At 40.4% G+C, this 23,606-nt stretch overlaps 1 protein-coding gene across 5 annotated transcripts in view; it reads left to right on the forward strand.

Annotated features, from left to right (window-relative positions):
• The window catches only part of LOC143099263 (ornithine aminotransferase, mitochondrial), a 132,306-nt gene that overhangs the window by 32,211 nt on the left and 76,489 nt on the right, over window positions 1–23,606 (forward strand). For 3 of the 5 annotated variants that reach the window (XM_076262357.1, XM_076262358.1, XM_076262356.1), the window contains 3 exons: window positions 19,680–19,904; window positions 21,132–21,227; window positions 21,344–21,471. In XM_076262357.1, coding sequence (XP_076118472.1) covers window positions 19,680–19,904; window positions 21,132–21,227; window positions 21,344–21,471 — 449 coding nt within the window. Of the gene's footprint in view, window positions 1–19,679; window positions 19,905–20,378; window positions 20,466–21,131; window positions 21,228–21,343; window positions 21,472–23,606 lie in introns of those variants that run through there. The other 2 variants (XM_076262360.1, XM_076262359.1) reach the window with 2 other exon arrangements.

Consider the following 23,606-nt stretch of genomic DNA (forward strand, 5'->3'; position numbering starts at 1 on the left):
GATTAGGCCTACTCACTGAACCACCCTGCTTATTGTCTTCGCACTTTGCTTATTGTGTCAGGGGATCCATATGATTTAAACTGGCATATCTTACATAGACAGTGTTGCAGAACTGTTTGGATTTACATACATTTTGGATTTGTTTCAATATTGCAAACAACTCATCTATGTTATATTTCACCACGTCTGCTTGCGGACCACTTGGGATAGCTTGCGGACCATCAGTGGTCCCCGGACCACACTTTGAAAAACTGGTCTACGAAGATCATGACAGTGGTCCAGTCAAATCTTTTACTGTCTATGGTCAAATCCCAGCCGAGCTATAACTGTAGCTCGACTTACCTGTGTACTGTATGTAAACGTACTGACTGACAAAAAATCAGAATGAGTAATTATAACAGAGTAGCCCTGTGAACACACAATATTGTTGGAAAAATTTGATTTGTGAAACACTATTTGACTGAAATGGTAATCAGAAATAATTTGTTATAAAAAAAGACTAAAATATTTTGACTAAAACTGACTAAGACTAAGATACCTTTAGTTTTCTTTTGACTAAAACTAGACTAAAATGACGAGACTTTTAGTCGACTAAAAATCTGACGGGGACGGCGGGGGGTGTGGGGCGTTGCGCCATACACTAAAGACTCTACCATAACATATAACAGTTATTTATCAAAATAACAGTTGCAATTTTAACAAATACCATACATACCACATGTCTATACAACACTATACGAATATTTACAAATATTTGTGTTAAAAAATGCTTAACAACTGAACTGTCCCTCTCCTGGCTATTTTGGTGCCCATACGTAGCATAACGTTCAAGTTAGATCTTAATAGAGATTGAGAGAGAACCCAAAAAGTATAATTGTTATATAGCATGCTAGGGCTGTAACAATATGCGATTCGAAATCGAATCATATCTCTGTACGAAAAGGCAGAACCGCGACACCCTTTCTAGTGTTTCACGCAGTGCTTTACAGCTTATGCACCGCATAAGCAACACACATCTCCTTCTTTACTAACCGGTAGCCTACGTTGTCCAAAATAAATGAATAAATAAATAAATAGATAATAATTTCATGGGCCTACCCCTCGTTGCTTTCATTGTAGACTATGTGTTCAACTTTACCAAACAGTAGATGTAAACCCCCTCTCCTTGCCCCGCTCTCTCCCACTCTCCCTCCTTCTCCTGCTCAATGAACACGCGCGGCTCGGCCAACACAATTCAAATAAAACATTCACAATCGTGAAAGCAAGGACGCATAGAAGATGACTAGCTAAATTACTATTAAATCCGCTTAGCATCATTAGCATGCAGCACATATTTGTTTAAAACTCTTGCATTCAAGTTGACTGATCTCAATAGGCTACCAACGTTTTCCAAAAGGGCCTGTACCAAGGAGAACAAGTATTCAAAGTCAAAGTCAAAGTCAAAGTCAGCTTTATTGTCAATTTCTTCACATGTTCCAGACATACAAAGAGATCGAAATTACGTTTCTCACTATCCCACGGTGGAGACAAGACATATTTTAACAATTTTAAGTCCACAGACAAACATAACATTCAAGTAAACAAAAAAGTAAGTAAATAAGTAAATAAGAGGGCACATATAATGAAAAAAATAAGAGCAGCAAAATTTGGTTGAAATTGTGCATAGACAGTCAATAAAATAAAATACTAGTGCAAAGTCAGGCCAATAAGAGGCTGAGGTAGTTCTGTTTGACCTAAGTAAGAAATAAAGTGGCATAGTGGTGCAAGTTATGTAAGAGCAGCAGAAGTGTTGTGTTTCCAGGACAACAACAACAAGTTGCAAAGTGTACAAGTGTGCAAGTGGAGTGGTGCAGGCGGCCATTTGTGGGTCCAATGTCCAGGATGTTATGTAGCTGAGGGTGGAGGGGGGAGAGGAGGGAGAGAGTTCAGCATCCTAACAGCTTGGTGTATGAAGCTGTTGGTGAGTCTGGTAGTGCGGGAGCGCAGGCTTCTGTACCTCTTCCCAGAGGGCAGTAGATCAAACAGATTGTGAGCGGGGTGACTTGCATCACTCACAATTTTGGTCGCCTTGCGGGTGAGGTGGGTGGTGTAAATGTCCTTCAGGGAGGGGAGTGAAGCACCAATAATCCTTCCAGCTGTGTTCACTATGCGCTGCAGGGCTTTCCTGTTGTATTCAGTGCAGCTTCCGCCCCACACAGCGATACAGCTGGAGAGGATGCTCTCAATGGTGCCTCGGTAGAATGTGGTCATGATGGCTGGTGGAGCACTTGCTCGCCTGAGTTTCCGCAGGAAGTACAGGCGGCGCTGAGCTCTCTTCGCCAGTGATGCTGTGTTGGTGGTCCAGGAGAGGTCTTCACTGATGTGCACCCCCAGGAATTTGGTGCTGCTCGCTCTCTCCACCACAGCACCGTCGATGGTCAGTGGCAGGTGTTGGGTGTGACCTCTCCGGAAGTCAACAACAATCTCTTTGGTCTTGCTGACGTTCAGCAGGAGGTTGTTGTCCCTGCACCACGTGGTCAGATGGTCGACCTCCAACCTGTATTGAGTCTCGTCGCCCTTGGTGATGAGACCCACCAGAGTTGTGTCGTCAGCAAATTTCACTATGTGATTGTTGCTGTAGGTTGCAGTGCAGTCATGCGTCAGCAGGGTGAAGAGCAGCGGACTGAGCACGCAGCCTTGGGGGGCCCCTGTGCTTGCCCCTGGGGGGCCCCTGTACCTTGAAACTTAAATTTCCATGGGGAAACTGAACAGTCCAATCAGACTATGAAGCTAGCCAACTATGCTACTTTGATTACAATATTTCCAGGCTTCAACCAGACAGCTGAATTAAAGAGATAGAGTTGTAATAAAAATAGCTAATGGCTAATCTGCATAAAGAAGTGTGCTGTCATAAATATCAGACATTCAGTAGCCTAGGTTAAAATCTTTTTACATCAGGATATAAAATAATACAGATATATTATACTATATATTATATTGTAATCCTCTGGATTTAATAAAATGTCTAGTGCCCCCCCCCCCCCCCAAAAAAAAATAAATAAATAATTGAGGTCCGTATCGAACCGTGGGTCAAAAATCGTGATACACCAACCTCACGATTCGGTTTGTATCGTTATATTGCTATTGTAAACATTATCTAAAAGGATTAAAAATCAGTTTACAGTAAAGCTATTTATTGGCTACATTTTGGTGCCCCCTCTGTCCCTTGGTGCTCTATGCACAGTGTGTGATGTGCGTGGTGGTAGCAGCGGCACTGCAACTGAAACAAGAACAGTGACTTAAGTGTGTGCAATTTTAACAAACACTAGGCTATAGACTATGCAACACTGAGGTGCAAAAGAAAGTGCAAAACAACAAGGGCCCTTTGGTGATTGCACTCTGTTACAAGTGCGAACCATTGCTTATTTCCATGCAGGCTCTCAGACTGTTGCCCTGCAGCCTGTTCCACAAGTCTGTCTTGATCTATACATGGAGAGTGAATGAAGTTTAGATTATTTTATACTTTTGTGTAAGATTTACAATTTGTTTGATTAGAATGTTTGGCGAACGATGATAGATAGCGCAATGACATTCAACCAGCAGATGCTGCTGTTCGGACGCATCACATGATTCGGAGGCATATCCTACCCGTAAATCCTCAAATTATGGCCGGGATGATAATTACCAGTAGGCTATGACTATCAGTCCACGAGCACTAAAAGGCATTGTTTCGATTTAACTCTATGAAATTAAAGAGCTCTTCTTAATATTTTATATTGTTGGTTGGTTTAATACTATTGCCAATGAAAAGTCGTCCTAATGGGTCTCAACACGTCACTCTCAAACTACCAGTCGTTTTGCCAGAGGCTTGCCAGAGGCTGAAGCCACTACATTTTAACACAATTGTTGCCGCGGGGCATTCCAGCCTACAAATTTAATAAAATAAAAAAGTAGGCTAAATCATGCATAATTAAAAAAATAACTCAATTTAGACTACCGTAGGCCTACTTGGCTATACGCAATAAGGTTTCCATTACAGCACGCAGCGCACATTCAATGAATGAATTAAAGCGACTGTCTGTCTCGCAATAAACACAGCGGGTGGAATTCCCGACTCATCACACAGACATAACATGTATCACACGAAAGAGCTTTTTCCCAGCTTTTAAATGATGTTAGTCGTTGTGGTAAACGGTTCGTGAGAAAAGTAACTTTAATTTAATCATATTACATTCTGCACCCGTCTCCCTACCCATTCATCTCGGTGGAATACTTTGCGAACCTTCCCTCAACACATGACAAACCATATATCAGAATAGACAGCAGACCTTACCGAACACAAAGGTGTCAAGCATTCCCCTGTACAGTTAGCCATTCCAGAGTATGTCTATATGCATGTCTCCAACTTCGGGGTTCACAATGTGAAAATTGTTCAATACATGTTTTTATAACAGGCCAAATACAAAATAAATGTTACAAATATTGCCTAGGTATCTGTAAACATAAAAATCAGAGGATATACATATGGCAGACAGACGCTCATGAGTTCATGCTGTTGTTTTATCGCTGGATTTTAGGATAGCCTATTATGACAACCGATTGCATTCCGAGCTACAGTCAACTCTAGCAGCCGTTGAATGACTGGAGACTTTGTGAATTTAAAGATTGTCATAATGTGCTGTCTCTGCTATTGCTGCTTTTGATCAGTTAGATTTATTTGCAATCTTCTGTGGTGGGCTGGACATGGCAAAAGCCCGCCCAGATTCCCATTTCCGCCTTAACGCATTCACACTGGTGGCGGTGTTATATGGCAACTGGCTCCCATGTTAACTGGCTGCGTTGATGACGTTTCATGATTGATGACGAGTCTTTCACAGATGTGGCCGCTTGCAGATTTGTCACTTTCTAATATAACAATGCCACAAATGGCTTTTTCATGCAGTCGACATGGGTTCAATCCTCCTCCATCACAGGTTTTTTATTATTATTTATTTATTTATTTTTAGACCAGCAACGCTTCTGAATTTAGGCTACAGATAGACTAGGTGGCCACAGAGAGCCTGACCAGCAGTCATTGACATGTTGAAAACATGATACTTGAAGACCTACTGGCTTGGGAAACTGCTGTAGCAAGACAACACTGTAGGTAGCCATGATCAGCCGTGTTAACTTGCTACAATCATATATCAGCTGACTTCTAATTGTATAGCCTAAGTCAAGTAAATTTCACTATGACTTATCAGCTGGTTCGTGGCGCAAGTAGGCTACGTAGATGAATGGTTATCATGTAAGAGGTTTCATTTAGGAAGCAGGTTCGATACCCACGTGGAGTTAGTATTAGGCTATTTAGGTATGTATTTTTTGGTGGCATATGGTCCAGTGCATGTAGTGTACTACAGACAATTTTGACATTTAAATAGGTCATGCATATTTGTATTTGTTCATCTCCAGATTCCATCAGAAAGTGACAAATCTGCAAGCGGCCACATCTGTCAAAGAAATGTCATCACTCGTGAAATGTTACCAACGCAGCCAATTAACATGAGTGCCAGTTGCCATGTAACACCAAAACAAATTTTCTCGGTAAAATGTCTAGGGTGCTTGGTAGTAAATTTGGCACTTCGTCCCGCTGTTCCGCCTCAGTCTATGTGAAAGGGACAGGCGTTCCGCGATTCTGGTACATAAAATCGCGGGGATTTTGGCAGTGTGAAAGGGCTCACTCTTTCAACTTGAAAGAGTGTCGAACTGGAACTTAATAGTGAGCCATCAAATGCCCCCCAGATTTCAGTGCTTATCAGTCCCAACATTTAGCAATATAATCAAACAGTCCAAAAAAGTAAAGTAAATCCCAAACCAAACTGAAAATCGTATGCTTTTGATAGCCTACCGCTGTATGCCGCTCCAAACGAAAAGCATGCCTTACAATAAAACGTACAAATAAAGACCTGCCTTGATTGCCTGCCCCAAATAAAGCCCTGTGCTTTGTGCAGCCTAAGTAAATAATAGAACCTGGTCATAATTTGAGGATTTACGGCATTTAAAAATTGTAAAACTTCCAATTCATGGCACGTTTTTTATTATTATTTTGTATGCGTTCTGCAGAGAAGGGAGACTGGCGTTAGGTCACGGTTTGAAATGAAAGGGAGAAAACCGTATGCCTAGAGTATATAGGCCTACATATATAGGCCTACATGTATATATAATTTTTTTTTTTTTTTTGACGACAGTCTACTTAAGGCGCCAGGCGTGTGTAGCTAAGGCGGTCGCCTTAACTGCAAAGTGCTGCGAGAAACCCTGGGCACAACCCAGAAAATGATTGTTTACAATTTATTGACAATTATTAATTGAATCTGCCTCATCCTGTCTGCAAGCACTGAATTATTCTGGGCTTTTGATAGAAATGCTCTAATGCTCTTTGATAATTGAATGCTGTAACGGCATAAAAACGGCATTGAGGTAAAACGGGTATCGTAAACGTGCTAATTACCAACCATTTCGTTTGAAAATTCTAAAACAACTATGTTTTAGAAATCAAAATAACATTTGATAAATGTACCTTACATTTTTCAGTAGCCATAGGTGTGTAGATTTGAACAAAATCTAGTTTGGTTCTTACCGGGGCTTTTACTGCCTGAAATATCCGATTTTGTTTACCACGCTCGGAGTTTAGTGCTGGGCTGTTGGGTGCCTATTCCCAACCTTTCTCACAGCACATCAACGGTTAGCCCGAGAATTCTCGTTGCAATTCAAAATTCAACTGGAGCTCCAAGCGGATTTGTACACGCAGCTTTACAAGACTGTTTACAGCTCTTCGAGTCACGGTTAAATTACATTTTTGTTACATAGCTAAGTGAGATACACTTGGTGTGGGTGCTTGCGTTTCTTTAGGAATCCGCCGTCTTGGTTTGTATAGGAATGAATATGAAGTCACACATACACGTAAGAGGTTGAACATACGGGACGGTTGGTAATATGTGACGTTTCGATAAATCATTTGCCAAAGCCCACAAAGATGTTGCTGACACTTGCCGGTTTGGGCATTTTCATTTTAAGTTTGTTGCTTTCCACACAGCCAAGGCGCAGAAGATGGCTGCCTGATTCCTGATTCAAACTCTTGTTTTACAACTTAGATTTGGGCTGCTTGATTATGGCAAAAATCATAATTACAATTATTTTGGTCAAAATTGTAATCACGATTATCGATTAACGATTATTCATGGGGGTAGGGGGATAGTGGTACATTAGTCTTATCTGTTATTTCCACAACCCCAGAAAAAATATCACTAATAGGATATAATAAGGAAACCAATTGTGATTAGGCCTACATACTGTGGTGTATGGCATATTCAGGCATATTGGATTAAATCCAATGACATGTTTGCTGCTGATCTGATAAAAATGTCCTTTTCTTTAGAATACTACTTCTGTCATGTGTAGGCTTGCCTACATCTATGCCAAGTACAGGGTGGGCTGGGGCAAAAGGGACAAGTGCCCAAAAGACAGCTCTAACAGGGGTGCCTGCATGGGCATCTGCTGCTGCTGCCCTCTCTCTATGGAGCTAAATTTGTCTCAATAATATTTGTATATGCGCAGAAAAAAAATCATATTTGTAACTCGTATATTGATTTTTACAAATATAGATGTGCATTTGTAAATAAAATGCCATTTGTAAAACCGAAAATTTCATTTGTGAAATGTGATTCTGCATTTGTGGATCACCAGCACACACAGTTTTCGTTTTCGCATTTGTGGATCAGCATTTGTGGATCACGTATTTTTGAGACAAACTTCACGGCAGAGAGCAGCCACCCAGATCCACAAGTAGCCTGCTGACACTTTCTAATCCAGTAGATGGCAGTGTTGTTCTATGGGACTCATAACTCACAGAGCTAGCGAAATTATTTCTTAAATCTAACAAGTTATGCCTTTTACAACAAGCTTTTTGATGGAAAAGTGGTGTTTAATTTCCATAATCTTTGTTTAGTAAACGCATAAAACCGTCAGTTTGCAAGCGAAAATCAAGAATTACGATCTTTGAGTTTGTTTAGTTACCTAGCAACCTTTCACACTGTCAGTTCTTGCAGTTCATTCGCCTTGAACGTTCCACCGAGCCTGAGGGGTACACTTACCATTTTCGGGATTTCTCACACTGCTGTTTCCCGATGCACTTCAACACACAGGAAAAAATCAAACAGAGGACAAACGTTTCCAAAAAGATCAGGGACTACGTCGACAATGGATAATAAACATCAAAAGGGATCCTGGTCGTAATTTTAAGGTAAGTTTTATTATATGTCTGGTGCTGTAAGGCTGAGCCGTCTCCATAACTAGCTTGTATCGCTAGCAGCTAACTAGAACTAGCTAGTTTTAATAGATAGAGAGACAGGTTGTTGAAATATACAGCCTAGTCCAAAATTAGTAGTAGCCTATGTTATTAAAATCTACCACCACAGATGCACTAGTATAAGCATATTCTGAGTGACCTTGTTAGCTTCTAGGCACAAGCTAACCTAGGGAACACGTCATATCAGTTTTCCTAGCTAGGAGGAGGATGTACAGGAGTCACATTGAGTCTGATCAATAAAATTATACATCTGTAAATGCTTATATGATTACATTTTATTTGCTGATGCAGATAAACACATACACAAGTGTGCTCTGAGCATTTCCTCCCAGACTGCCTTGTGAAAAGCAAGACTGGCATGACCAAGTTGAAACAGGGAGCCGTGCCAACTGTGTTTGCATGGAGTTCTGTCAGACCAGAGAGGAGTGTTGTTTAGATGAATTAAGTTACTAGTTTGTAATGCATTTATTAACTGTGTAGAGACAGTATTTCTCTGTTGATGATTTCCAGTAATGTTTCCACGGATCTCGATGATCGACATGGTGTAATTGGTTACATGAATTGAACATGAATATCCTTGTAAAAGACCTAATGGGACACATCAATATGTTTCTCTTATACTTCCAGTAAAGACACCCCCTCCGCACCCAGACCATGAATATGCTGCACTGCCTCCCTCACTTCAAGATCAACTTGAGGAAGCCCGCAAGATCATCAGTGATCAAGAACTTTTCATTTTAGAGCTTCAACAAAAACAGTTTTTGATTTCAAATTTTTAAGGTGACGATAAACAGATTTCATTTTATGATACATTTAAAGCTGTGTTTATGGCCCAGAAACCTACTGCAAAAAATATGGTGAGATCATTATGAATCTATACAAAACCTTTACCATCATTATTGTTCATCTTCACGAATCTATACAAATACTTTATCATCATTATTGTTCATCTTTATGAATCTATACAATATGCGAACTTGTATTGTTACCATAGCACCTTATCATGGTCAATGCATCACAGGATCAGTCCCTGTCAGACCTTATAATCACTTCTCATGCTCTTTACTTTTACATACCTGTGAGTGATTTGATTTTGTACGTGTATGTGTGTATGTATAAGCTACTGGATGTCTATCTATCTAAAGAATAAAGTACAATTGTATTACACATGGATGATGTCCTTCATAACTATAATTTAATATACCGGAACCAGAACAGGCCGGAACATCAGAAAACATAAAAAAAAAAAAAACATTGATAGGCACACTGGTCTAGGTTTGTAAAGGTAACTTTGTACATAGAAGTTGGTATGGGGAATAATGTAAAAAGGCCTGCCTGTATACTGTAAACATGGAAAAGGAACCAGATCAGAAAACAGGCTGTTCAAAAAACATTGATAGGCACAATGGTCTAGGTTTGTAAAGGTAACTTTGTACATAGAAGTAGTTGCACTGCGTCTTCCTTATCAATGGCTGCTCAAGTGACGGCTCCACCTGAAAAGATAATCAAACTTTAGACACTTGACACTTCAGAGTTGATATTAACAAATATATGGCATATACATATGTGTGTGTGCGTGTGTATATATACACACGCACATACACTGAGTGTGCAGTGAATTAGGTACATCTGGCATTGAAATGATCTGCCATGAAAATATTACAGCTACATGCTGGTAGTGGTAGGTTGTTTACAGCTGTGATACTTGCGAACACAACTTGAAAGATAGAGGTAATATCTTGGACACTCATTGTACAAAAAAGTCAGGGTTGTGGAAAAGCTCATATTAAGATTGAACAGTATGGATCCAATGTCAATTTTAAACAGACAAGTGATTTGTAAACTAATTACATTTTGAAGAACCTTCCTCAACCCTGGCTACACTGCTCCAAAAACTGAGCAACTCTTATCTTAACATGAATGTTAATACTTACCTTACCTTATGACTTACCTGATAGTTATACTGTCATTATACTATCATTGTCAACAAGCAATAGCAACATGTTCATGCATTGTTACTTTACTGTACACATTTAATTAACTGTATTTTATACCATTTGTACCACTTTGTATTATACCATTTTGCAATAAAAATCCCCCCCAAATAAAATAATAGTTTGACCAAAATTTAAAAAAAAAAAAAAATAGCAACATGCACCTAGCCCTGTCTGGCTTTGCTAATTAGAAACAAAATCATATTTGAGTAGATATCAATGAGGCTTATGTGATACTACAGATAACATGTTAATAAGATAAAATACACATGTTATTTTCAGTCAGACAGGGAAAGGTACATTGTTGATATAAACTCATAATGAACATTTAGCAAGCTGGTTTAACTGTGGCACTGCTATGCGAACTGAGCAGTTTGTCCACTTAGCACTATGCTACCTGTAAGCTATGTTGTAAGGTGCCTCATTTTCCGCACCGAGGGAAAATACCTAGCCCTCACAAATATGTGTGATGGGCTCCTATTAACTGTCGATTAAAGGCATGTTAAGTGTTACATAAAATCTAACATAGTACAGACAGTCAACAACTCCATATCACAGCTAAGCTTACTACCCCTAGCTGCTACAAGCTAGCAGAAATTGAGGCAAATTGGCGTCCATTCTTACCTTCAATGCCGTGGATAAAACCTTCGATCCAGTTACTGTATCAGCCCGGGGGATGTTGCAGTTGGTACTGGCCCACTGCTCCACATTTTGTATCGTTAATTCGGGCAGACAGGAAAGATTGGTGGTCCATCAAAAAGCTTGTTGTAAAAGGCATAACTTGTTAGATTTAAGAAATAATTTCGCTAGCTCTGTGAGTTATGAGTCCCATAGAACAACACTGCCATCTACTGGATTAGAAAGTGTCAGCAGGCTACTTGTGGATCTGGGTGGCTGCTCTCTGCCGTGAAGTTTGTCTCAAAAATACGTGATCCACAAATGCTGATCCACAAATGCGAAAACGAAAACTGTGTGTGCTGGTGATCCACAAATGCAGAATCACATTTCACAAATAAAATTTTCGGTTTTACAAATGGCATTTTATTTACAAATGCACATCTATATTTGTAAAAATCAATATACGAGTTACAAATATGATTTTTTTATTTGTAGATATCAAAACACACATGCAAATCAAGAAATATTTGTGGATCCCCCTCTGCGCATATACAAATATTATTGAGACAAATTTAGCTCCATATCTCTCTCTCCCTGCTCTCTACAGCAGTTGGCTCTCTGTAGCAGCATATTAACAGCTTTTCTCTTTCTCCTCTCCTACATGTTTTCATTAGTTATCTTTTTTTGGCTCTGCTTCACCTGCCAAAGCAGCACTGGTTGAAACCAATGGTTGGATAGCTAATAAGTTAGCCACGCTGATCAGAGTGTTTAGTTTCCTCACAGATTTTCTAAGTTTGCAACTTTAAATGTAGGCTAACCGAGAGGCTTATCCTCTGGGTCAGGGGTTTTCAACCAGTGGTCCGTGGCCCACTTGTGGTCCGTGAGTACTTTGCTAGTGGTCCGTGACCATGGATTCAGTAATGTAGTTTCAATGTGGGAATCAGTATTTTTATTCAGTGGTGGTCCTGGGGTTGCGTAATTAGTCAGAATGGTGGTCCCTGGTTCACAATCAGTTGAAAACCTCTGCTCTGGGTCATGGAAAATATGTTTCATAATCCATTGGGAGAGACTGAAGGAGCAAACAATCAATGTTAATCATAACGGTAGTGTTGATGTTATAGTGTTATCCTCTTGCACTAGTAGAAGCTAATAGACAAGCAGTAATGTGCTGATAAAAAACAGGCATGTTCTAACGTTAGATTAACCATCTTCTCTGAGTAGTTTGGTCGCCTCGATTGACAGTGATATTAACAGACTTAGCAGAGAATGCACTAGTTCATTATGCTACTGACGGCACGAGCAGACACACGCAACCCAAAACTGAGTGGCCTGTGCAGAGGGGTGGGGTGTGCAGGGCTTAAATTAGCAATGTGAATCAGTGCGCTTTATGAGTTGAAATTGTATCGATTTCCAAAAACCCTATTTCTTAACAGAGTGTGGCAAAATCGTTTTTTGTCGATTATACTCTTTTTGTGATTGGAGCCCAAGCGAAATCGAAATTCAAATATAGCCGCAAGCGGCCATGGCGGGCCCAAATACGTGTGGCTCCGCAAACCGTACCCTTTGGGAAACCAACAATGCACTCGCATGTGGTGCAAGTGTCAGAAAGGAGGTTTAACCAACACTGAGATAAAACTTAACCTCTGGGTTGTCTGAACCTGTGGCGACTAAACCCGAGCTGTCGGTTCCAAAACACCGGTTACCAGTTAGTTCAATCAACCCTGTGTTAGATAACCTAGAGTTGTGCGCGTTCACAGCGAACTTATAAACGTATCATCTATTGAGTCGAAACCATGAGTGAAACCGGCGAAAGGAAGAGCACCGTATTTTTTAGAGGCTGAGTAGTCGAGGCTTACGAGGAGGAGAGAACTGTAATAACAAAAAAAGAGCAATACTTAAGCGCCTGCGTCCGAGACCTTGCTTGGCAGAGAATAGCCTAACTGACCGTGTAAATGCGTATGTTTAAGATAGCCTATTTAATGTCAAAAGAACAATTAAATAATTCACTGGACATCACCTATTGTATTGACTGATTTGAATGATACTTTCTTAAACTAGCCTAGTTGTCAGAGATTGAGTGGGCCATAGAATTCTTTGAGAATCCCAAATGTAATTTTCTATTTTAACGTGGGTCCTGCAGCTGTGGGCCAAGTTAAACTTTTGCGCTCCATCATCGGAAGGGTGAATGTCGGAAGGCATGGGTGGCCTATTGGACACATTTCGGTGCACATTTGGAAAATGTAATAAGTGATGCTGACCTGCCAGTTGGTGAAACTACACTTTAATGATCCTCGTGGGTTTGTGTCCAGGAAAACGAATGAAGTTGCGCAGGAACTGCTTTAGCGCAAGGCAAACTTTACGCACTGACCTGTGAGCCAAACACAAATGTCCATATGGTGTAGGCTAGCTAGCCTACATTAAAGATTTATTTTATTCTATTCTAATCCACCATGCGTAATGTAGGGATGGAGAATGCTTTTCAAGTAGCCTATATTTAGGATTCAGCTGAAAAACTCTAGCGCTCTTAAAAAACTCGTTTGGAAAAGAATGGATAGGCTATCATGTGATGTCGTGGTCTTATCGCCCTCTCACGGTGAATTGCACGGATGATTATTACATGATTTTGTGCTTCTTTGTCAATCGGACCTTCGTCAAAATGAAACGCCATTGTGTGACAAGTGTAAAAATAGCGGCCTGATTGAACATGCACTAAAATAACCGAACATAATTGAACATAACCTGAACAAAACCTACCCCCTACCAGGTTAAGTTCAGAGCCTATGTTACCATAGTTACTTACATAGCCTGATCGATCATTTTTGAGCTTTCTGGAACTGAAATCCCAGGTTTACCGCTAACTCTGGGTTAACATACCCAGTTAAGCCAGTAAACCTGCTTTCTGGAATACCCCCCTGATGTGTGTGCAATTTGTTTTTGCAAGTTTTATACATTGGGAACACTTAATCACTTCCTGTTGGGTGTGACGTTTTACACTGTGACAATGATACTCACTAGATGGCACTTCACCAAATATGTAGGTTGCAATGATGTTTCTCTTTGTCTGTGTGTGTTTTCACAAGTGACAATTAGAACGTTTTTGTGTCAGCCTGTGTGTGTGTTTGTGTGTGTGAGGATGCATGTGTGTGTGTGTGGATCTTTCCTGTGTTTGCAATGTGCAGGCAGGTCAGTGTTATGTGTGTGCGAGTGTCTGTGTGTAACACAGAAATATAGAGCGTGTGTGTGGTGTGTTGTGAGTTTGACTGGTCACATTAATAACAATGTATTTTTTGTGTCAGATTCTGTAAGTGTGTGTATATCTGTGTGTGTGTTCACGTGTAGATGTGGCTACTTTGATTTCAACTTGGTAGTTGTAGTCTACGCAATTAAAAAGCATGTCTACTTGTTTGTTGGCCTTGTATCCAAACAATCCAACTCCAAATCAAACAACACCTTGCAAATTATCCTCGCGAATCGATAGCTATGTTAGCCTAAAGAGAAAGTATCTTCCGACCGGGCCGAGGTGAATTCAGATTAGGCAAGCAGAGGTAGAAGTTTGTGGCAATCGCCTTGTAGCTTTGCACTTTTAGTTTAGTTTAAAACGAACAACTTAGTATCCAAACAACACCATTCAGATCTAAAACTTTGAAAAAATAAGAAAAACGGGACGTTCGCTTATATCTGTCAAATATGAGCACACTTTATGCGCAACATAGTCTCGCTTAGTAGTGCTTAATAACCTATACAAGAACATGATTGGTTCAACCACTGAAGAATCCGGGTCAGGTTCGCTGAATTCATTATCTGATTCGAAGTCTGCGGAGTTGAGCTGTGGTGAAACACGGCGTGTGCTACTCTCTCTGCTTGGCCCGGGTTTTTCGTCAGTGGCTTTACATTGCGCCTCTCCCTGTCTCAGTTGTTTGCAATGATTGCGACACTACTTCGACTACGACACACTCTGTTCGAGTGTTGGCTGCCTGCAGTTCATGAACTTTTTCTTATGTCTCGCCGGCGTCGTGTTCTCTTTCTTCTAATAGGCTTCAGCCATGGACATCATATAGCTTGATTAGCTGTTTTCTCTACCACTCTGGCTTCCTAGGGTCACCTAGTGGTAGGGCAGCTCGATTATGGCAAAAAATCCTAATCATGATTATTTTGGTCAAAATTGTACTCATGATTATCGATTAACGATTATTTATAAGGGTCTCCCCTGGGTCTTAGAAAATATGTTTCATAATCCATTAGGACTGAAGGAGCAAACAATCAGTGTTGGTGATCTAATGGTAGCATTTGAGTTTGCCTAATATTGTCTTTGTGCATTAGTACAAGCTAATAGACAAGCTGTACCGTGCTGATTTAAAAAAAAACAGGTGTGTTCTAACATTAGATTAGCCAACTTGCCATAAATTCTCTGAGTAATTTGGTCGCCTTGATTGACAGTGATAGTAATATACTTAGCAGAGAATGCGCTAGTTACAATTTCGGTGTGGTTCATGATGCTACCAACTGCAGGAGCACATACAGTGGGTCCCCGTTAAGTTTGGACAGGTTCCTTCATGAATCACGCACCCCATTTTCTCAGCAGAAATGGCACAAACTGCAGTTAACACAAACAACCACAAGGTGTCACTTGGGTGCCACTACTATTTTGATGCGACTGACTTACTGCTTCCATGACGCAGCGGGGGCACGGGAACTTAAATTGATCACGGTAGTTTAAGCTTACACTTGACAAAACATTCTAATATGAAAATGTAGATGCAATTGTTGTAAAATGGTGCAGCTCCTTTAAGAAAGCACCGTGTGCAGGGATGGAGAGAGAGAAAGCGAGAGGGGATAGGCCTATGTGTGTTAGAACTTAGCGTGTGGAAAAAGTATGTGCTGTTGAGACTGGAGCGAGTCATATTCAAAATAATGCAAAAAAAAGCAATTATCCTCATTCATTGCAACCAAAGCATGCCTGCTTGCCGACGTTCAAACGAAAAATATATCAAAGCACCTTTTGCGTTTGAATGTAGCACGAAAAAATGTTTAAACAGCTGGACAAATGATTTAGCTAATTGATTATATAACCTGTAGGCTACACCAGCAATTGTTGAACATTTACCTGTACAAGTACATTGACAGTAGCCCAGCCTAACAGCATGTTGTAGGCCTACTGTAGAAATTTCACTTAAATTGCAACCGCAACATGCCTGCTTGCCAACTTTCAAACGACAACGAAAAAGATAATAAAACAAGAGGGTTGAGTCTGAATGACACTAAGTTTTTAGACACTGAGTTTTTGTAGTTAAGAAATATTTTCGTATAAAAAAAATGGTCATTCTTCAATCTCCTTCACTGACGCCTATGGAAAAGGCTTAACGTCCCAAAACAACGATCAATGATCATCAAATTTCTCTCTCACACTTTTTTATAACCATCTATAAAAAAGTGTTTTTTGTTTTCTTTTTGAGCACATCCGAATCCCAGGACATAACGCATTGGACCTTATAATAGGCTCGAGATATAATTCCAAAGGGGGCAGATAGGGGCCACTGCACTTAAAACTTAAAAAGATGAAGCTTTCCGAACTTTGAAATTGCGATCAGTGACTGGCATCGGGTGAACGAAGAGTCAGGATATAGCGAGTCAGTGTCATTTATTTGTCCAATGTTAGCCTATAGATACAGACCAGTACATCTTATCAATAGTTTGAATGTCGTGTGTGTTTCTGCTCATTGACAAATACCGTTCAGCACAATGATTCATGCCCAATTAATTCCCCCTGTTAAAGTGTTCGCCTTTGTTACACTATTTGGTTTCGTGATGTAGCCTATGATAAACACCATATGGCCAAATATGTGACTCAGCTAATGTTATAGGCTATACAATTGAATTTCCCCTCTTAAAGGCAAGCTGGTGTAGCTTATTAGACTAGGCTACTATTAAAATACACCGACGGTAGCCTTGGCTATGTGTAAAGTAAGCTATCGCATGATTTCATGCACGTAAGTGAAAAGGGCCTTGCATCTGTCAAGTTCGCACAGGGCCTCGCATCCCCTTGCGACGGCCCTGTAGCTCCTCCTAAGACAGCGAGGAAAAAGTTAAAATACGCGATAAACCCGGGAAAAGTTGACAGGTTTGTTTCGGTCCCGGTGATTATTTGTGAAATTGTGCAAACGACAGCCTTTTCAAGGCATTTCAAGGAAGGAGTCGTAGCATGCAAGCTCCCAAATTGACCCAGTAGCCTAAGGCATCAATAAATTGTTGGGACTGGGGAGGGTCATGCGTTTTTTCTCAATCACTTTGGAGGGTCATAGAAAAAATTCTTGCTGGCGAGGGAGGGTCACGTCTTTTTTGACTAACGCTCCCAAAACTCCGGTAGCCCCTTAATTAAATAAATAACGAACAGTCCCTAATTGATTAATAGCCTAGGCCTACACCAGCAATTGTTGAACATTGACCTGTACAGGACATTGACAGTAGCCCAGCCTAACAAGCAAATGTTGCAAAATACATCAAAAGACGCAATTAATCAGAAATAAATAATGTAATCTGCATCGCTTTATTTAACAAACTGCAAGCAACAAGAGCATTGAGTTTGCTGTAAGGCCAAACCCAAGAGCAAAGCCTATCTGTTAAGGCAGTCGATAGGCTATATAACGAGCTGTGTGCCTGGAAAGACGATAGATGACGGCTCTGGTCATCCCATACCCTCCCCCCACTTCCTGTAGCCTACCATTATGAAGGCCTGTAGCCTAAAACGACTCGTTGCCGTTTTGTGACATTAAGCTTTTTCACGTTAAGCCCCCCTCCCCCACCCCCTTCTTTCACAAGCAGTGGGGGAGCGCGGGGCACAAAGTAACACTTTTTGGTAGACAAAGGAGGGTTCTCCGCGCTTCTGTCGTTTGGCCACAATCCGTTGCAACCAGGCCAGGACAGATATTTTAGAGAGAAGGAGAGACGCCGGTGCAGCTCAGATGTCTTCTTAATTTTCTTTATTCTTTAGTGAAAGGTGCAGAACATTATTAAACTTTGACTAACATTTCGATGTGTCGATGTTTTTGACTACCGAACATCGAAACGTTAGTCAAAGTTTAATAATGTTCTGCACCTTTTACTAAAGAATAAAGAAAATTAAGAAGACATCTGAGCTGCACCGGCGTCTCTCCTTCTCTAACACTTTTTGGCTTTGGCTAAATATTTCTAAAATCATTTGAGTTTCACTAGTCACATGTTTTAACAAGCAACACTTGTTATTGAACTAATAACAGACATGTGTCGAAAATTTACTTTATTTTCCATACGGAGAAATAACATATGCAGAGTCTAACCAAGGTCAATCTTGCCAAAAAAGCCCTCAAACCTGAAAACACATGAGGCAAAAGTGCAAAACATCACAAAACTAACTAAACTAACACGCGCATATTTTTGTATTGCAATCATTGTAGCCTACAGTTGTAACAGCGCGTAACAGTCGTTTTACTCCACGGATGTGCTCATTATAAAGAACGTTTAACGTGTCCCAAAAACAGCTATCAATTAATCACCAAACATCTTATAAACAAGTATTGCCAGGAGCAACACCTTGCAAAAAATGATAACAATAGGCCTAGGCCTTTATATGGCTCTGCTCCTCCCTAGATTCGAACTCAGAACTGCCTGAAAGTTGCAGACCTGTTCTGGAAATACGTGCATTAACCCACTCGACCGTCAGACAACGCTATCTGCTTTGAGTAGGCCTATTGGGTAGGACTGTAGCCTACACTGGTTGCTGTGGCACAGTCTTGAGTGACCGAATTCGTTTTTCTTTGTCATATGAATGCTGTCATTTTGTTAACATTACTGTTAAGGAGATGCTGTAGGCAAAGTCTATATTTCAACCTCGTTAGTGTAGTAAAAAAAATCAGAACTATTCACAAGGTTTCTGGGCAGCATATTTATGTTCTGTTAGCAAGCGAACTTCTCATGACTACCAACAAAGTAGCCTACTGCCAGCTGACGAAGCTCTCATTTTAAAACATTACTGAGAGACAGACACTGTACAAAATCTTGACAGAAATCTTGCCACTGAATCCAAAACTATGTTTAACATTATGTACAAGGCTTAGGCTACAGTGGACTAGCATGTTGCAGGGGCTGCTAAAAACACAGAGAAACACACTGAAAACTCGGCCAATCACAGCCCTTGCTGTCGAATGTGCCGTCTGGTTCGACCGTGGAACTCCACAGCGGACTATGCTGCCCCCAAGCGGCTGCAGTTGTACTTACATTTCACCATTAACCATGATCGTGAATGAAGTGTCAATTTTTAACTGGGACCCACTGTATGCAAAACTGCTTGAGTGGCCTGTGCACAGAGGGGAGGGGCATGTAGAATGTGGGGCTTAAAGAAGCAGCATGAATCAGCATGCTGTTTGAGTTGAAATTGTATGTCCAAAAACCCTATTTCTTAATGGAATGTGGCAAAATAATTGATATTTCTCGATTATACTGTTTTTGTGATTGTTTGGAGCCAAAATTGAGATTGAAATTCGATTAATTGCAGAGCCCTACCTTGCGGGTCAGTTTGCTAGTATATTCTGTTTACAAGACTGATTTTTAGTGGCAAGCTCCGCCAGATCTTTCCCCAGCCCGCCCAGTTGAAAAACAAAATTGACGTCTATAGATGTCTGGATTTGTAAAGCGTATATAAAAAAGAGATGATGAATGAAGATGTAGACAGAATAATCAGCTGTCTTAATAATGTACCCTGTGTTTTCCAGGTATTTACGTCTGGGATGTTGAAGGCCGCAGGTACTATGATTTTCTGAGTGCATACAGTGCCGTGAACCAGGGCCACTGCCATCCTAAAATCATTGCTGCACTCAATGCCCAGGCTTCCAAATTAACCCTGACATCCCGTGCTTTCTACAACAACATACTGGGTGCCTATGAGGAATTCATTACCACCTTGTTTGGCTATGACAAGGTCCTGCCCATGAACACTGGTAAGGAGCACAGCAATTTTCACTAATTCATTGCAAATTGTACATTAACCCATTCGCGCTGGATGCTGCATAACGCAACATTGACCCTCCCGCTGGATGCTGCGTAGCGCAGCATGCTTTTTATTTCATGTTTCTAGGTGCTACAGAGGCTTAGATATTAAATTTTGGTAGACGTTGACAATTTTTAGTATGTTTTCAGAAAACCCTCAGGAAATAAGGTTATTTAGTCTAGAATGCCATAGGATTCTATAGGCGTTTTTAGCAGGCATTTTAGGAGTAAATGGGTTAAATGACAATTCCGGTCCAAAATGAACCTAGGGGGAACCATGTGTACCGAGTTTGACCTTATAACGCTAGTCTTAGGGGCACAGAGTAAAGTAAATAGAAATCACTATGTCTATACCACTAAAAAGGCTCAAAATAGCACCACACTTCGATGGTAGTTTAGAAAGACTCACGTTGCACAGCATTCAACCAGTCCAACGTCTTGCAACGTGATCTGAACTGTCACAAGACTTTTTCCAAGATGGCGCCCGCCTGTATTGCCTGTATACGTGAAAGGTACTGTCTTTCTAAACTATATATTTTTTAAGAAACTGTCTATACACTTATGAAGTTCTCAATGCTTATGTTTACATGTAGTGACCCTCATTATGTTATGTCTAAGTTTGGTGCTATTTAGAGCCTTGTTAGTGGTATAGAAATAGCGATTTCTTTTTACTTTACTCTGTGTCCCTAAGACTAGCGTTATAAGCTAATTAGCAGTTTGCAATAAAACTGGTCACATTCCATTAGCATGAAAACATATTAGAACGGTCGAACTCGGTACACATGTGCTATTAACCCCTAGGTTCATTTTGCGCCGGAATTGTCCTTTAACTCAATTATCTATATCTATAAATTATATATTGTGTCATGTCTGACCCACAGCAGCTGGAAAGATCCCCTTGGCTTAGTCACTTTTTCCTATGCTTGAGAACATGTTTCGAAAATTCATTTTATTCGGTGGGCATTGGTTGTATAAAAGTGCCTCTGTGGTTATTGTATAAAGCCTGCTCCAAATTGGTTAAGTGGTTGTTATCAGAGATCACCCCTGTTAGAGAGCATCAGGGATTTCGTAGAAGGCGACTGTAGAATAACTGAGTCGTTTTATTTGTTTGTAATGTGTGATTTATTGCTTCATTCCAGGATTCAAGGATCTTTAATATCTTTGTCTTTATTCCCCAGGTGTTGAGGGTGGAGAGACAGCATGCAAGCTTGCTCGCAAATGGGCTTACAATATGAAGGGTATTCCAAAATACAAAGCCAAAATCATTTTTGCAAGTATGCTTTATTTTACCTTTTTGTAATTGAAAGCCATATTAATACACACCAGCCCAGTCAGATAGCACCCCATGTTGCATTCCTTGGTGTACTTTCCTCCCCATGTTTCCTCCTAGGTGGAAACTTCTGGGGCCGGACTATGGCAGCAATATCAAGTTCATCTGACCCGAGCAGTTATGATGGCTTTGGTCCATTCATGCCTGGGTTTGAGCTCATCCCCTACAATGATATCCCGGCTTTAGAGGTAGGTTATATTCCTGACAAAGTAAACATCAAGGGATTTGGTTATAAAATGGGAGGTAGTCTGTGAAACCACAGACAGTTCGAAGAGGGGGGACATAGACTTTACCTTTAATTTGGTCGGTCACTTGCACATAAGAATGATCTGTAATGTGTGAACAATTATTCATAATGTTGTAAATTAAGATAGAGTTGTGTAAAACTGTCTCTGCGCCAGGCGCATCGTTCAAGTCAAACGTCAAAAGGGTTGTTCTTATGTTTCTTAATTAGTCATGGGTGTATTTTGGGTGTAACATCCATGAAACCAATGAGTGACCCCTGCCATTCCCTTTTAAGAGCAAGTAGCACAAAATCAAACAGCATGTTGGTATTTTGATGACAAGTGAGCGCATCTCTGCAGAAGGAATCTGCTTAAACGCTATACTGTGCAGGCAACAGAAGGATTCCACTAAAGCAGTGTTTCTCAAACTTTTTCAGACGAAGGACCACTTAACCAATAAAAAAGAAACGCACGGACCACCTAGCAGGGTTCCTAGGTTTGCTTATTCAATACCCATTTATTCATCTCCCACTTTAAAAAAAAAGTCAAAGATTATTGAATACTATTCGGCTACTCTCTACTATCTTTGGTCGGTATATTGTATGATTCATTCTATAGTAGGTCATGGAAATTCAGGTTTTTCGCCAGGGAAAGAACCAATATTGCAAACAACTCTTTCAATGGTCCCCGGACCACACTTTAAGAAACACTGCACTAAAGCTTGCTTTGCTAAAACGTGTGCGTAAGCCAAGCAGACTATAACGCACTGCTTCACCTGTAGTCTGTAAGAGACCTGTAGTCTATAAGACTACAGGTGAAGCAGTGCTTCACCAATAAAAAAGTAAAGTGTCCAGAGAGGGATATCCATCCAGAATGTCCAATTCCTCTTTAATGTCTCTCCAGTATGTCTGTCACAGAGCAGTCCCAGAATGTTTGTACTCATGTGTATGCGATGCGGAAAACATGGACGGAATCACAGAATCTATACACGACAGCGGAATTCTCTTATAAACACGGAATTGCGCGGAATTTGCAGATATTCTGTTGACACATTAAATAAACAGGCATTTTTTTACTTGCTTCTTGGCTAGGCAAAACTGAATTACAGATATCTGCAATGACTTAATTGAAACGACATTCAAATTGTCACACATCTAAAATGACATTTGCAGATATCTGTAATTCAGTTTTGACTAGGCAGAATTAAAGATATCTCAAACGTCATTATGACTAGTGCAAATTATTGTGCATGACGTTGCTTTTAGATATCCATACATAATTTTCCCCCCTCCCCGCTGTAATCAAAGAAGAAGTGGGTTTATTTCCTTATTTATAAGGAAACCTATTGTTAACAAATCTCCCTGGATCACTAATGAAATACGTAGCCTCAAAAGACTGTGTAGGAGAACTGAACGCAAATGGAAAGCCACTAAGCTTCTGGTTCATTACCAACATTTGAAAGAACTAACTTCCTCCTTTAACAAAGCAGTCAAAGATGCCAGATCACAGTATTTTTCAAACCTTATTGCTAACAATCGAAACAATTCTAGATTCCTGTTCAATACTATTGATCGCCTCCTGAATCTTACTCCCGCCACTGTATTGGCATCCTCTGCTGATGAGTGTGAAAAGTTTTTATCATTTTTTATTGATAAGATTGCTAATATTAGGTCAAATATCCCATCTCCGATGTCTTTTGCTAATGTTCCATGCCCCCCTTCTTGCCCTAATAACCTGAGCTGTTTAAGACCTATCTCTATACAGACTCTCACTGACATTGTTGCAGCAATGAATCCTTCATCTAGTCCTTTAGACATTTTACCAGCCACTCTTCTCAAAAAAGTGTTTAGTGCTATAGGCCCTAGTCTGCTATCAATCTTAAATAATTCTCTTTCCTCAGGGTGTGTCCCTGACCTTTTCAAGACAGCCAGTGTCCAGCCCCTCCTAAAAAAACCTGGCCTTGATCCTTCCATTCTAAAAAACTTTCGTCCAATCTCTAAATTGCCCTTTATCTCCAAAATTCTGGAAAAGGTGGTCTTGATGCAACTTTCTGAAGTGTTAATGGGCAATAGCATCCTGGAGAAATGTCAGTCAGGTTT

This window comes from Alosa pseudoharengus, unplaced genomic scaffold, assembly GCF_046254945.1.
Source record: "Alosa pseudoharengus isolate Yale_2024_CS ecotype anadromous, Long Island Sound unplaced genomic scaffold, YU_APseudo_1.1 YU_APseudo_1.1_scf_26, whole genome shotgun sequence".
Classification (NCBI taxonomy): Eukaryota; Metazoa; Chordata; class Actinopteri; order Clupeiformes; family Clupeidae; genus Alosa; species Alosa pseudoharengus.